This window comes from Nicotiana tabacum, chromosome 16, assembly GCF_000715075.1.
Source record: "Nicotiana tabacum cultivar K326 chromosome 16, ASM71507v2, whole genome shotgun sequence".
In the NCBI taxonomy this organism is placed as follows: domain Eukaryota; kingdom Viridiplantae; phylum Streptophyta; class Magnoliopsida; order Solanales; family Solanaceae; genus Nicotiana; species Nicotiana tabacum.
The window spans coordinates 86,584,109-86,601,324 of NC_134095.1; the positions used below are offsets into that span (position 1 = coordinate 86,584,109).

Sequence of the window (17,216 nt, forward strand, 5' to 3'; positions counted from 1 at the left end):
GGGTGTCTAACGGGTGGGCCGGGCTGGGTAGGGAACTGAGTGGCCTTCTTCTGGAGTGTTAAATTCGGATGGGTTACCATGTGTTAATATATCTCTAAGTTTCTCGTCTTCTAGGCTATCAACATCTTCACGTCCTTGATTTCTTCGTTCTGATCTAATCCAAACTCTGAAACATACTAAAACTTCCAAAGCATTGCTTCCCAATGAGTGACGGGTGTCTCCAAGTTGTTGTCTTGCTTGGCTAAATGCACTCTCTGATGCAACAGTTGAAATTGGCACATTCAGCACATCCCGAGCCATAGCAGAAAGAACAGGAAATTGCTTTCCATTCTCATGCCACCATCCCAACGGTGAAAATTCCTTTGTGCGAAACTCTTTTTGTTTTTACAAGTAGAATTGAAGTTCATCAATGTTCCTACTACTGGTTTGGGTGTTAGAAAATGTAGAAAAAATATTAAAACTATCAAGGCCTTCATCATCATCTACAGTAGTAGAAGTGGTACAATGCATAGTGGGATTAACATTGCATACATTAAGAGCAGCAACATCAATTACATTTGCATAATAATTATATAATTGTTGTAAAGAATCATTTAGCTTGTTCATACAAGCATATAAATCTGGGGTTTCAGTTGGTCCAATCTCCATATAAGTATATAAAGCATTCATTAATTGGTGACAATCAGACATCTTAATAGAAGGATTTAAAACAGCACCAATTAAGTAAATCGGGGGAATTGGAAAGAAATATTTTTTGAATTTTGCTTGCATTTTTTCAACAACATCCCTATATTTTTCTTTCTTCTTAAATTCAAAGAGTAGAAAAGAAATTTTAGCTATATGTACTAAAGTCATAGTAACAGTAGGGTAATATGCTCCAGAAAACTCAACAGTAGATGTATAAAATTTATGTAAGAATTTAACATCATTAATGACCTCCCAAGTAATAGTTGTTAACATACAGTTTTGATCAATATAATGCGCATTAGCTACTTCAGTTATTGGGAATCTATATTTGTAGCAACTTTTTAAAAATATATATGTATAATTCCAACTAGTAACAATTTCGTCTGGCATGAATCTGGGTTTAAGGTTATACTGGATACACTTATTCTTAAATTCTTTTATTCTAGATTGTCTATTATTTCCTTGAATAACACAAACTGCTCTTCTAACATGAGTAATCTCAGATGAAAATAAATCAAGGCCACTTTTAACAATTAAGTTATAAACATGACATGCACACCTAACATGAAAAATTTCATCAAGTGGTGGTTGCAATTGCAGTTTTAATATTGAAATTGCGGCATTATTGTTAGAAGCATTATCAAAAGACATACACAATACTTTTTACTTGAGATTATAAAATTCAACAACTTCATAAATAGTAGTACTTATAAATGCAGGAGTATGACTTTGATCTTCATCATATATAAAAGCGATAATACGTTTTTGCATACAATAATTATCATCTACCCAATGACATGTAATTGTCAAATAATCATTTCCATTAACAGCATGACCAATATCAGAAGTTAGAGAAACTCTACAAGGAAGGTGGCTAAACAAATAACGTATGTATGTTTGATATTGTCCATGAAGTCTAAAGATATCAGATCTACAAGTACTTCTAGGGATACCTTTAAATAAAGGATTGTAAATCCTTTGAATATACATAATAAGATATGATGAAGAAGCAAAAAAAAAGGTAGACAACCCAAATTAATCATTTTTGCTAACTCCTCACGATCCTTCATTTTATCATATTTCATAAGACCTCCAGTAGTAAGGCTTATAGTTGTTTGATTTTCATCTCCATCAGAGCCCCATTCTATAGGATGCTCAATTCTCATATGTCTACTAAGTGTCACAGTCCCCCCTAATTGTCCTCCAGTCTTATGTTTAAAAGTATCATTACAAAGTTTGCATTTAACTCTATCAGTACCTTCTATTTCGTCAAAAAATTTCCAAACCTTACTTATTTTTCTCCGATTACTAGTCGGGGCCACAGGTGGTCTACTACTAGCACCACGACCACCACCCTTGCTACCAGCTCCAACACTACTAGGTGTAAGTGGTATCTCATCTTCCATTTCTAATTCGTTATCTTCTATACCGAAATCTTCCTGGAATTGTTCATAATATATATTATTATCACGTAATGTTTCAGAAATATTTGTAGAGTCATTTAAATTACTACCAGATGCTGAAGTACTACCTCTTTTTTTATTTTCCCGATTAGTAACCTTATTACAAACTCTTTTTGCAGCATTAAACATATTGTAAAATTTAACTACTAGCAACAATTAAATATGCAAATAAAATAGTAAAAAAGAGAAAGAGTTGGAGGGAGTGCACCGAATTCGGCAATAAATTGAGTACTTGATAATTTCGCAACTCCAATGTTACCACGAAGAAACATCAATTGTTCCAATTTTGAAGTTTAATTGTTCAAACTTCAAATAATAAATACTACGATAAATTAAATTCCAAAAAAAAAAAAAAAGAGTCAAATAGTTAATTGCACTTTAGGTGAAGATTGAAGAATGAGAGAATATGAGAATTAAGATTGAGAAATGAGAGATGAGTGAAGAAATGAAGAAGAGGGGGGAGGGGAGGGTGTATTTATAGTTTATCAAAGGGGTGTTAATTTTTCTTTTTTTAAAAAAACCCAAAAATGGGCTATTTTTGAAATTCTGCCATTGGGCAACGGCCATAATGGGAAAAGGACCGGAGCTAACGGTCAGATGTTATGCCCACTAGTAAAAAAACAAAAAATTAGTTACCATTATACCGGTCTGGATCGGTCCGGGCTGGACCGGTTAATCGGTTGAATAGTAAAAACTGTTGACCGGGTTTGACCGGTCCGGTTAACCGGTAGGAATTAAGATGAACCAACCCCCCTACCCCTTTAACCCAGCCCCACCCGGCCCCCTTGTACCGGTTCCGGTTTTAACCGGTTTGGGCCGGCTCGAAACCGGGCTGACCCGGCCCGTTAGACACCCATATCCAAACCTCACTTCTCTCAGGTTTTCTTTAACAAAGTTGTAATTTAATCTACCAGCGCATAAATTTCCCTTCATGCTTTAATTTTATAACTTTTTTGTAGCAGAAGTATAGTTTCATGCTTCATTGCATCCTAAACCGGCTTCCATTCACCTTCTTGAGAAAATTTTATACACATAAAAAGATGACTAAATATGAACAAATTAAAAAGCTAAAAAGATTAACAAGAACATAGCGACAAGCTTTAGAAAAGTAGCTTTGTAGTTTTTTTCTTATTTATTTTGTAATAACTAGAAAGTTTATTTGCGCTTTGCACGGTTATGAGTAAATTAACGAATTGACAAAATAATCCTTTTATAAATTAAGCTAGTGTAGAAATAAATTTTCACTCTCTATGCATATAGAAATCAATTCAATAGATTGATTAAACCAGGAATATAAGTATCTTTTTTCAAGTCAGCTACAAGACTATTTTTCTTATCATCACTTTCACATAAATAAGGGGAACATAAACAGCCATATTATAAGATGTTTAACATAAAGTAAAGTGGACAGCAAACTTAAAGCATAGTGCCCGTCAAGATTTAGTTTCAAAACTATCCATCTTACTTTGAGTTGCCGATAGCAGTTGCAAATTTGTAATTTGTTCTAGTAGATATTTATGTTTTGGTGTGAATTACCATTGATAACAACAATTGGAAACATACACCAAAGGAGCAGGCAATGACTGTGATCTTAGGCCTAAAAAAGACATCCTCTAATTACACATTATTCATTGCAAAAAACCCCTACATGTATGCATTTTCCTTGACTGCTTAATTGGTCCACGGAATTGTTAGAGCCCTAGATGTCACCACCGAGCTACTCGTCTAACATTACTCATGCAGAATTTAATATTTGGTAATTAACCATTGCATTAGTTTAATTTTTATGTATTTAATTATGTGGGGATTTAAATTGTTTTTTCAACCAACCAAATATGGTATTACTTGCACAAGATTTTACTTGGGGGTTAATTTTGTTTACACACTATGCGCGGGTTCGGAGAAGGGCCGGACCACCAGCCCGTAATTTCTCACTTCGCCCTCTCCACCACCCTTCCATCCCTGCAGGAACCAAACATGGGTCAAAACCAGTCAATCAAAAACTAAATGACCAAAAAAGAGAAGTTTTGCTATATAACAGGGATCAAAATCATCCTATAGAAAACATTTAGACGCAGTTGATAATCAAAAATCACTTGCAGCTTAAACACAAAAGGAGGTATCCAATACAAAGTCAATTTCTCTTCTTCATATCTGGCAATAAGTGAGCAGATACCATCTCTCATAATACCCCACCACCCACCAGGAAAGAAAAAATTAAAAACAAAAAATAATTTAAAGCCAAAGCATTACAAACAAACAAACAACATCATCTGCAGTGGAATGCCTATTCTGGCCTACTGCTACAAATTCTGTGCCTTCTAAACATCTTACCGTGGTAGAACATTTCGTTGGTTGTCTTACCCGTCGCTGGTCAATGTGAAGGCAAGAAGAACGATAGTAAGAGTAAAAATAATGGTTCCACCAGCAAAGAGCCACATTGCTTTGCTTCTGGTGTTTTCCCTAACTTGGTTGCTCACTTCCACTTCCTTAAGGAGTTCTCTTATTTCCTCTATATCATCGTCCTTGGCAGCTCGCATTAGCCTACCCTGAATCTTCTCGAGCTTACGTAGCCTCCTACCCTTTGATTCATCCTTCATTGGCCAGAAAAGACCCGTCATCTTCCAAAGCATTATGCCCACATAGATGGCCACAAAAACGTCTACGCTGTAATGATGGCGTTCCCGTATTTCTCTTTGAGCACTATGCAGCACAAAAATCCAGATGAGTGCTGAGCTATAGCCACCATAGGCTTCCTGAATTTGTTCATAAAGTTTTAAGCCAGATGAGATTAGTTGGTCACAGGAATTAAGCCTTCAAATTTAGGGAATGATAGAGGGCACATATACCGTCCATGCCATAGCTGTCAGCACAGCAACAAGCATGTGGCCGCTATATATAAGGTCATTGCAACCTCCTGACGCTTTCTTTAACAGATGATACCAAGCAGATGATCCCTCAGGAGCTGTAGGCCGAAGGAAATCAATCAAAAAGCTCATTGGACCCCAATTTGGTCGAAACTCAGCATCGTATTCCCCAGGATCAGCTGAAAACAAAAGTGAATATAGAAATGAAATATCAACAACAGACTATGCACTAGAATTCAACCAACTGATGTATTGAGCTTTTCAACTTTGGACCAATCTGACTGACTGTTGGTAAAGAAGAACTCAGTAAGTAATCTCGGGACAGAAGGGAGGATTGGAAGGGAGAAATACCATATGCTGCATCCCAGTTAATGATGTTCCGTATTGCATTTGAATCGGTGGCATATGGTACGTAATATTTCTGAACCCAAGGATGCGGGTGCTGAGGAACAAGGAATCTAGCAGATGCACACCATGGTCGAGCAGATGGTAGAATTGTGGAGATAAAAGTTATGGCCCGAAGGAGTCTTCCAATTCCCATCGTGAACATGAATCTTGCGCCAATCCCAAGACCAGGAGCTTCAACCGATTCAAAGAGCACAGAGAAAGCAAGCATGATAAACAGCATCAGAAAATGATGTAATCCAATTATCCGAGCTCTCAATATATTTACAACCATTTGGGGTAGTTTCTCATTCAAGGATAGCAGGAGCCACTGACCAACATCAGGAAGAGGTGGTGTATCCCTGTCAAGGAAAGAGAACTTTGTAATGGCAATAGATGGTCATTTAGGAAAGAGAATCAAAAATAATGAAGCAAAGATATGGAGTAATTGTTATTTTCCTTTTCCAGCCTCAAGCCAAATATCGTAGAATCTGAGACCAAACACGCATGCCCTCTCATCTTCGAGTGAAGTGACATGTCATGAGTATAGCTCGAGAAAGGTTCTTACATGACCACTTCAGGGCATTTTTATCGTTCTATCCGTAAGACTTGTTGAAATAAGTAATTTAACCAAATTTTCAGGATTTCACTATTTCACATTAATTATATCAGATTGCGCCTCAATAAATGACAAATCTTTCAGAAAAACAAAAATAGATAAGAAAATGAATGTCAACTGTTCCAGAAAATTAATGTCAAACTTTTCCAATAATGTGGTGACACCAGAGGCAAATTTTTTTTTTTTGGTACTGATGCAAGCCAGAGTTTCCTTGACGTTCCTCGCCTTAGTCATTATTCTAGAGCTAAAGATATAGCATCTTCACAATGTTCTGCTATTAAGAAACCATGTGGTATCTCACTAGAATCTAGATAATGTATCCTCACACAACTAGATGGCATTAGTGAATCAGCACAGGTTCAGTCAAGATTTCATATAAAGCATGATTGGTTGAACTAGTGATATTCAGCATACAAAAATATGACCTTTTCTTGATAAGGACATACAAATATGACATTGGTAGCTATCTCTTTTTACTTTGCTTGAGAATGCCTCATTACAAAAGCTTTAAAAAATTCAAAAAGATCATTATTTTTTTTAACAAAGTCAATCAATCAACGATGTCTCGATCCAAACTAGTTGAAGTCAGCTCAGTAATTACAACTACTCTGTGACCATTTAGCTCTATTTCGGCCGATTTTTCGAATAGGTAATTAAGAGGTTTTATTCTTAAAATGCATCAAGCTAGGGCTGCACAGGCATAAATTACACCTAAATACAAAATCACTTTCCATTATTATCCGATACAGACAACTAATAACACACTAAACTGGTAAACCTCCGACAAGAATACCCCTGTTACTGAATGTGTAAAAAAAAAGGCTTTTTAAGTTACTGAATGTGTATATATGATTCAGCTCTCCGTTCCGCAGAGAAGTTCCCCACCCCCAAGTTGGTAATGTGTTTATCCTAGCCCAATTTTTCTCCACTTCCTCTCTTAGTTTCCAAGCTCCCTCTCCTCTACTTGTATTATTCAGAAAAGTCCTCTGCTCCCAAATTCTAATGATCTGGTTCATATCGTACAAATTCAAACTACACATGGTTTTCCATTTCGATAAATGTATCTGACTAGCAATATTGCCATGATTCTTGAGTTTTTTAGATCACCTGGCATTAGAATGTGAGGATTTAGTTAATGATGACCACGTAAATGATTTTCCACATGATTTAGAAAGAACTATATGCAAAATACCATTATTCATAGGCACAATACATAATATGACAACAAACTAATCTACTTGAGAATTTCCTTACTATTGAAATCTTACGATCAAAGGACTGCTATACGTGAATAGGAATGCACCAAACTAATCTACTTGAGAATTTCCTTACTATTGAAATCTTACGATCAAAGGACTGCTATACGTGAATAGGAATGCACCAAACTAATCTACTTGAGAATTTCCTTACTATTGAAATCTTACGATCAAAGGACTGCTATACGTGAATAGGAATGCACCACTCTTTAGTGATCTGCAGTTCTGCACAATCAAATACTAGCTTATTTCTGTCTCCAGATTAGGAAAGTAGGATGAAATTAACCTATCCTTTTTTTTTCCTTTCTGGTAAGTATGATGAGGATTGACTTTATTAAACTATCAGCTAGGTGAAGCTTAGCCCCAGTACAGAAATCCAATCTTGTTTTTCCCTACCAGATTAATAAAGTTCCTCGTTTCCTTTTATAGATATTTGTAATCTTAAATGAAAAGTTAAAAAACAAATCTATAGAGCAATCCAACAAAAAACCCAAATCAGATCACATCTTTTAGAATGGAAACAAGAAACCACCATTTCCATTTTTCACAATGAAAACTAAACTTACCCTTTTCTTTTCACGAACAAAAGCAACTGTTAAACAAGCTCAAAAAAGCACTCAACCCCAACTCAGTTTTCCCATCAAATCTGAACCCCATTTACCCCAAAGACACAAATTTACCAAACTTCCAAATATAGAAATGAAACTATTTATGGTAATATAAAATTTTATACATACTTGTGCCAATCAAGACCAAGAACGGCAGTGACAGAGCGAACAGAAATAGCTTCAAAGAGAAGAGCAGAGAGCAAGAAAAGCATTGCACAGATAAAGGGAATAGCTGAACGGAGCTCCGATGACCAATGTTTGTAAAATGGGACCCGAATAATAGCTGCGACTGCTAATACAGACCACAGTGCTGGCTGTAACCGGGCATGCCATGCCGGCGATATGAACCGAAGATAGTCTACTCCGATGTAAGCTATTGCAGCAAATCCTAAACCACCTCCTCGCCGGTTTTTCAAGATCGCCGGCGACCGCTTCATTTTTAGTGTAGTAGTACTAGAAATGGGACGATTCCTGCTGACTGAACACGTCTGAGGCTTTCCTAATTTCTTAGTTTTCTAATTTTCATTTTTCTTTTTAATATTTTCACTTTTTATACTCCTTATGTCTTATATTAATCTTTTACTATTACCTGTTTTGCTTTTTTTTTTTTTTTTTTTTTGTGTATAATTACCGTTATGGAAAGTTTGTATACGTATCGACTGTAAACTTCAGATTTTCTTTTCTCCTTTTTTTTTGGTTGTTGTTGAGGAAAAGAAAGAAATTTCTTTGTGAAACCAAGCAAGTGCATTATATTCATGAATTTCAAATTTGAGTTGTTCACTTTTATATAGTATATAATCAAGGTTAATTTTGCTAGCCGGAAAAAAATTGAATTGTTTTTTAGACATTAAAGTAATTTCATGTGTATGGAGAAGTATTTTAGACGACGACGATAACAACAACAACAATATATCCAGTAATATATCACACCAATTGAATCTCTTCTATTCTACTACTGTGAATGTAAAAGAGAGCTCCATTTTATGATAGAAAGAAACAAAATCCTTTTTTTTTCTCCTGTAGAAAATATTTGAGAAATAAAATTACCATAATTAGAGCATTTTTTTTTGTGCCTAAAACGATAATACCATAAGCAGACCAACTTGTTCCATAGAAATAGGGTCATAGGGACTTGTGGAAAATATTTAATTTTCCAGAAAACTAACAAAAAAGCCTTTATGGTAAAAGTAATAGTAATACTTGGGGCAAGTGCATGTGTATTGTCATGGGCTGCTTTCCAGACATGCCCCATGACCCCTTGGCCGCGCCCCATGGCGGCCTAGCAAGCCTCACAATGCCTAGCGCCATGGTCGGCCCCGTGGTCTTGGCTGCGCCAAGTGACAAGCGCGCATGTGCCTCTGTCTCCCCACCGATGCCTCTCGCCAGCGCCCAAGGGCTGGCCAATGACAACAGCGCCGCGCGCCCTGACAATGCCGTGCGCGCAGATCCTGATGCCTCGCCAGCGCCCAGCTGCAGGCCCATTCCAGCAGCGCCTCACGCACAGACCCTGATGCCAAGCACCAGTGCCCAGCCTCAGGCCAGCACATCAAGTGTCGCGCGCGCCCACAGCAACGCGCGCGCAGACCCGCAAGACAAAGATGCTGCCATCGGACTTAGTTTTTCCTTGTAATAATCTAAGTCCTTTTCATTGTAATCATAGGCTAGTTTACATCATTTTCATTTCAGTGTGCTTCTACAGCTTTATTAGGACTAGTCTTGTAATGTTGGTTTATTTTTTTTAAGCATTATTAAGGGGGACCAAACAATCAAACATTTTCAAGCAAGCATTTTCTGGTGTCTCTCCCCCTCGACACCGCATCATTGTAATCAGCATTTTCATTCATCAATAAAATCATCATCATCATTCAAAACCCAATTCTCTCTCAGCTTTCGCAATTTGCTTACGACATTGGTTTTCCCGCACGGCACTGACAATCTAGTCTAGCGGGCGGCGAGGACCTCATTCGCGGACAGCAACCGCACTGACATCGGTTGCTTAGCCTTACGTTGCCCTTCCAAAGATCATCAGGAAGGCGTTGCGTAACAGTTGGTATCAGAGCCTAGGCTCGACATCGGACGAGGGAACATTTGCCATCATCACCATTTCTGACCATGGTGAATCATGGGGAGCGTTTAGCATCCCTAGAAGAGACGGTTGACCGATTACGACCCATCGTAGAAACGGTGCCTGATCAAAGCAACAACCTAGTGCAAAGGTTGGACGACCTGGACCGCCGAATGCGGCAGGCCGAAAATGACATTGCAAACATCAGTCGTGACTCCGACGAGGACCGACAAACGACAACCATTGAAACTGCCAATATTCATGGCAAATTTGAGGACCTCCAACAGGAGCGTACCGACGATTTAGCCCATCAGCAACATGAGGCAGACAGACTAACTGCCATGCAGCAAACCATAAACGACTTGACAGACAAGCTCAACGTTGTCAATGCTGCCTTACAGAGCCTACTTCGAGAAGGCGACCATCACATCAGGGGTGCAGCAGACCTCACCCCCATTCCACAAAAGCTTAAGATACCGGAGCCAAAGCCATACGACGGATCCCGGGATGCTAAAGAAGTGGAAAACTTCATCTTCGACATCGAACAATACTTCGATGCCGTGGGCCATTTGGAGGAATCCAAAAAGGTAGCGACTGCTGCCATGTATCTTCAAGGCGATGCCAAACTTTGGTGGCGGGTCAAATACGAAGCCATCAAGGCCGGTGAAGATACTCTTCAGACATGGGACGAATTGAAGGTAGCCATACGCCTGCAATTCTTCCCCGAAAATGTGGAATACAATGCAAGGAGAAAGCTACGGGACCTCCGCCACACCAGATCAGTGAGGGAGTACGTGCGCGAATTCTCCGCACTCATGCTAAACATACGCGACATGGGGGACAAAGACAAACTCTTCGCATTCATAGAAGGTTTGAAACCTCATGCCCGTATGGAACTACAGCGACAACGGGTAGACACCCTGCCCAAGGCCATTCAAGCTGCAGAATGCCTTGGCGATTATCATTTGGGAACTCAGAATGACAGGCCCCAGCCGTCTGTCCGAGGGGGATTCAACGGGCACCATCCCAGCAATGGTGGCCCAAGCAAAAGTGGGGGAGATCAGAGTGCATCCAGAACTAAGACTCCTCCCTCAAACAGCAACAGTGCTGCATCCATCAACAACAATCAGGGGAGAAAGCCTCCCTCAGAATGTCGTCATTGCGGCGGGGCACATTGGAACAATGAATGCCCAAACATCAAGGTCAATGCTCATCAGACTGTCGAGGATGAGACAGATGCATCAGACACATCTGAAGGCAACCAGGTAGGCGCCTTCAATGCAATTGTTGGCTCTATCCCTCATGCCTTAGCGGGGACCAGTGCATGTCCTCCTAAGAAAACATCAGTCCCGATCACCAGGAAAGGGAAAGAAAAGATGGACGAAGGACCTCCTAAGCAAGCGAGGACCCTAATGTTCGTCGAATTGAAAGTAAACGGCAAGCCCCTTCACGTATTGATAGACACGGGTGCCACCCATAACTACTTGTCATCAACGCAAGTAGAGCGCCTAGGTCTTGTTGTACAAAAGATCAAAGGCCGTGTCAAGGCTATCAACTCACCACCTCAGACATTGGGTGGAACAGCTACAAATGTCCCAGTGAAACTTGGCCCATACAAAGGAAGCATCGACCTGCGCATCGCAATCATAGATGACTTCGACATCATAGTGGGTTTGGAGTTCATGAGGCAAACCAACACCATTCCAGTACCATTTGCCAACATGCTCCTGATGATGGGAGAAAACGGGGCCAAGCCCTGCACCATACCATGCTTTCCCATAAAGATGGCCGCTGAAAACATCTCGGCCATGCAGTTGGAGAAGGTAGTCAACAGACATGAACCCCAGGTTCAGGCTACCCTTCGCAGCAACAATCAGCCATCATGTCATCGGCCTCAAAAGACTGGTGACGCTCATCATCGTGTGAAGACTTGTCAGCCATGCCACAAGGACAAGTCGGATCACTCATCACAGCCGGGACCCTCGCAGCCATCACATGTCCCTCAGAGACCATGGGAAAGTGTTTCCCTCAGATTCATCACGGGATTGCCCCAAGTCGGCAATCTTGCATCCATCATGGTTGTCATAGATCAGTTCTCAGACTATGCAACTTTCATAGCAGCCCCGCAAAACATCTCAGCAGAAGATACAGCTCGACTCTTCTTCTCGCACATTGTCAAACATTGGGGCCTGCCCAAAAACATTGTTAGTAGGCGCGACTCACGCTTCACTAGCAACTTTTGGACCCATCTCTTCAGGTGCTTTGGGTCAACATTGAGTCACAACACAGACATCCATCCACCATCGGATGGCCAGACAGACCGGTTCGATGACATGCTGGAGGAATATCTCCGCAACTTCGCAACCGGATCACAGAAGAATTGGGTGAAGCTCCTGGATGCTGCTCAACTGTGTTTCAATTCTCAAAAGGACCATCATACAAACAAGAGCCCTTTTGAAATTGTTACCGGACAGCAACCGCTTCTCCCGCAAACGGTGAATGCATCAACCATGCTGAAATCTCCTCGAGCTGCCAACTTCTCGAACGAATGGGAGCGCAACATGGAGATAGTGCGGAGCTATCTCACCAGGGCCCAAGAGCGGGCAAAAAGGTTCACCGAACAAAAGCGTTGCTTTTCCCAACATCAACCAGGGGACAAAGTAATGCTACGCATCCCAAAGCAGTACTTGTTTGCAGAAAGGACCCATGACCCTCGCCTGCAACAAAAATACATCGGGCCCCTGTCCATTGAAAAACGCATTGGGGAGTCCACATACCAGATCAAAACTCCATCCTGGTGGAAGATCCATCCAGTCTTCCATGTCAGCCGCATGCAATCATTGCTTCGCTACAACAGCAAGCTCAAAGAACAGAGGGGCGCATACCTCCCATCCAACAACCATCATCATCATCATCATCATCATCAGGCTCCGAGGACGACACCAACTCAGGTGGGGGAGAATGTCATGGGCTGCTTTCCAGACATGCCCCATGACCCCTTGGCCGCGCCCCATGGCGGCCTAGCAAGCCTCACAATGCCTAGCGCCATGGTCGGCCCCATGGTCTTGGCTGCGCCAAGTGACAAGCACGCATGTGCCTCTGTCGCCCCACCGATGCCTCTCGCCAACGCCCAAGGGCTAGCCAATGACAACAGCGCCGCGCGCCCTGACAATGCCGCGCGCACAGATCCTGATGCCTCGCCAGCGCCCAGCTGTAGGCCCATTCCAGCAGCGCCTCGCGCACAGACCCTGATGCCAAGCACCAGTGCCCAGCCTCAGGCCAGCACATCAAGTGTCGCGCGCGCCCACAGCAACGCGCGCGCAGACCCGCAAGACAAAGATGCTGCCATCGGACTTAGTTTTTCCTTGTAATAATCTAAGTCCTTTTCATTGTAATCATAGGCTAGTTTACATCATTTTCATTTCAGTGTGCTTCTACAACTTTATTAGGACTAGTCTTGTAATGTTGGTTTATTTTTTTTAAGCATTATTAAGGGGGACCATACAATCAAACATTTTCAAGCAAGCCTTTTCTGGTGTCTCTCCCCCTCGACACCGCATCATTGTAATCAGCATTTTCATTCATCAATAAAATCATCATCATCATTCAAAACCCAATTCTCTCTCAGCTTCCGCAATTTGCTTACGACATTGGTTTTCCCGCACGGCACTGACAATCTAGTCTAGCGGGCGGCGAGGACCTCATTGGCGGACAGTAACCTCACTGACATCGGTTGCTTAGCCTTACGTTGCCCTTCCAAAGATCATCAGGAAGGCGTTGCGTAACAGTATACAGGGACAGCCCCCTTGCCTTGACACCGTTTTTCACCTAATCACCTCAATTATGCCTAGTTTCTATTTTTATTAGCAACATGAACCAAGTACTTAACGTGCTTATTAGAACAACTCGGTCATTTTTAAACAAAGCTAGAGTGCGTGGTTTTTAATCACATCCAACGTGTAAAAATCATCCAATAAAATTAATTCATGTCATTTGTGCAGGTGGCTAATAGGTAGGGGCGGATTTAGCCCGTTTTTATGGTGCACGTGAACCAATAGTCTTTCTGTCAAACTAAGTATTTTATGTATATATTTCGTAAAATTGATCTAATATTATATGTTGGCCCATATGTTCCAAAATGTTTGAATGATGCATTTGGTTGAATGCTGAGTTATTTATTCAAAGGTACATAGATCGATTCTTATTTAGTACTTTTCTTTCTCGCTTTTTTTAATGGTGCACCCATGTTCTAAAACCGCCTCTATACTAATAGGTACAGTAATTGAAGCGACTAGGTGAAAATTGGTGGCTTTAAGTTAAAGGAGATTGTCTATGTATTTTACAATAAAATAAAATGAGGGGGGCTTATTTTACCTTTAAATATCCATATCAACAAGTTTTTTACTTATTCACGTGCTACATATAGGTGAAGATGACGATCTCAGCCAGGTAAGCGAGCTATGCTCAATAGGCACGTTAGGTACTTGGTTTAGGTGGCTAAGAGGGACAAGGCATAATTGAAGTAGCTAGATAAAAAATAATGCCAGAGTTAAGGGGCTGTCTATGTATATCTTGCATATCTAACAATGCCCATTCTTTTTTTGTTTTTTCTTTAATCATAAATACATCTAAGATGTACGGAATAATATATTTTTTACAAGTTCTTTTCAATAAGTGGCAGTATTACTTACAGTTAATTTGCGTACTTATGGCAGTGTACGTTTTGGAGTATATCCTCATTGAACTTTCATTTAATGCAGTTGTAGAATTTAAGAAGTTGGAGAAAACAACAGATAGCAGGTAGACGCATTAATTAGTATATTGAAATTATGGAAGGTTAGCAACGTAACTTTGGACACTTTAGTTATTTGATTTTGCTTTTGGACTGTACAAAACCAAGGCATAATTGAAGTAGCTAGATAAAAAATAATGGTATTAATATATCGGCTCCTGTTGCTTTTTTGAGCCGAGGGTCTCCTGGAAACAACATCTCTATCCTTCGGGGTAGGGGTAAGGTCTGCGTACATATTACCCTCCCCAGACCCCACTTGTGGAATTATACTGGGTCATTGTTGTTGTTGTTGTTGCTTTTGGACAGTACACATCTGACTCTCAATTGATTCAATTGTGTGCTTTTGGTTCCACCACTATTGAATTATATTAGTTTAGTGTGCGTGCATTGCACGTGTGCTTCGCGTCAAGTAAATATATGTGCAAGAATAATGTGTTTAACTACAAATGCTTCATCATAATTTTGTATTCTTTTTCTTATCAATTTAGCATTGATATATTTGTGATTTCCATATACTAACCTTGTATTATATTTTCAATTATTGTAATTTCAAAGGAGAAATGTTTAGAAAAAAATGGAGAATTACAATTTTTGAATAAGATAAATGAATCTAGTCATCTAAAATAATTTAGGATTATTCTCACCATTTCAGTCATATTTTGTTATCTTCTTTTGATTCTTCTGCTTATTCTCATCTCAAAAAAATTTATACAACCAAAATTGCATGAGAACAATATAAGAAAATATTAAATATGAATAAAGTTACATATGAACATACAAAATACTAAGCAACATGGAGTTTAAATTAATAATTAAAGCATAGATCATAAATTAATAGGATTATATCATCATGCCAATAAAATATTTACAATAACTTTGATACATGGTACATTAGAAACAATATATAGAGACTAAAACAATTTATTGCTACGCGCTTTTCACGTGTACCATGTATTAAGAAATTAAGAACTTTAAAAAAAATTATATAAATATTATTAAACTTTGTATACCTAACATGCAATTGTTTAGTGTCATTTAGAAAGTATAAGAATTGGATAATGATTAAAGAGTATAATAATTATAAATATTAAAATAATTTATATCTAATTATAGAATTTATTATAAAGTTTTTTATTTTGGTACATAAATTTTATAGTATGAATCTTTGATTAAAGGCTAATGACACACTATTTATACCATAATTAAACATAAACTTTCACAATTTTTTTTTCTCTATTCTTTATTTTTTACTAAGATAATTAAATTAGATAAACTAATTGATTTTAATTTTATGATCGATTATATATCTGTAACTAAGAATAAAAAATCAAAGGAGAGCCGATTGGTACTATCTAATTTAGTTATAGCTTCCTACTAATTACTTTTTTCACTTTTATTTTTTATTTAAAAATAATTAAATTATATAAACTAATTGATTATAATTTTATACGCGAATAATTCAAACTTACAACGAGTAATAGTTATGTTTTTACTTATTCTCTGTGAAAATTTTCATTTTTGGTATTAATTTTTTTAAATAAAATTACTATATCATATGATTAAAATAAGGAAAGGATCTAATATGCAAGATTTAGTTGAAATATTAAATAAAATTCCGAATAAGATGTATATGTTTACATTAGTTTTTTTGTTACTTAAAGTAGCTTGAGATTGGTATTCGTAACTTTCAAAGTATTGCGGTTCAAAAAAACTTTGAGACTAAATCCAACACTATATATTTTTTGTGGTATTTTATTGAAGAAATTACATCATATATCATTTGGGCCACACAACCCATCGAAAATAGCCCACATTTGAAGCCCTAACCTGGTTTATCCTAGGTTGTATATGTTTTGAAGTTTTGTTTACACCCTGTAGCCCACAAATATTATTAACGGTTTCTCTTTTAATTTTTCTCTCTCTCTCTCTCTCTCTTCTTCTCACGCTTTTTTCAGAGAAGTACGAAGGCATCGTCCTTCATTGTTGGGTCTCAAGTAATTTTTCGAGCTTTCACTCTTATTTTCAGGTAATTTTCGTTTCATTTTATGCTTTTACCATAGTTTTTGGTTTTAAATTTGTTTTATTTCTAATTTTTTTGCTTTTCTGATTTTGAATATTTTTTTACAATGTTGTTGTGTTTTCCGTTCGATTTTGTGTTCCTTCCATCTTCGTTTTGGGCCTAAACTTGGTGTTTCAGTTTGCATGCTTTATTATTTCGACTTTTAGGATAGAACTTATTTTTTGAGTTTTGTTACAATTTGGGAAAATTGGCCTATGCTTTGTGTTTTTGGCCTTTGTTTTTGTGTTTTCCTTCACTTGTCTTCACTTTTGTTAAAGCTTTGTTTGTTTTATTATAGAAAATGCGTTCGAAAATGTCTACTTCTAAAAGTCGTATGAAGGTTGTTGGAAAAGGTATTAAGCTCGATTTTGCAACATTGAGGGACTTGCCCTCAAGCCCTGATTCTGAAGCGACTG

The 17,216-nt window shown here is 38.6% G+C and overlaps 1 protein-coding gene across 1 annotated transcript; it reads right to left on the reverse strand.

Moving 5' to 3' along the window:
- Window positions 1–4,158: 4,158 nt before the first annotated feature.
- Window positions 4,159–8,408, reverse strand: LOC107818533 (protein PHLOEM UNLOADING MODULATOR). The gene is made up of 4 exons (XM_016644561.2): window positions 8,014–8,408; window positions 5,369–5,763; window positions 5,000–5,196; window positions 4,159–4,906 (listed from the first exon to the last, which is right to left on the reverse strand). The coding sequence occupies exons 1-4, from the start codon at window positions 8,319–8,321 to the stop codon at window positions 4,511–4,513; spliced, it is 1,296 nt and encodes a 431-aa protein (XP_016500047.1). The 5' UTR covers window positions 8,322–8,408; the 3' UTR covers window positions 4,159–4,510.
- Window positions 8,409–17,216: the final 8,808 nt, after the last annotated feature.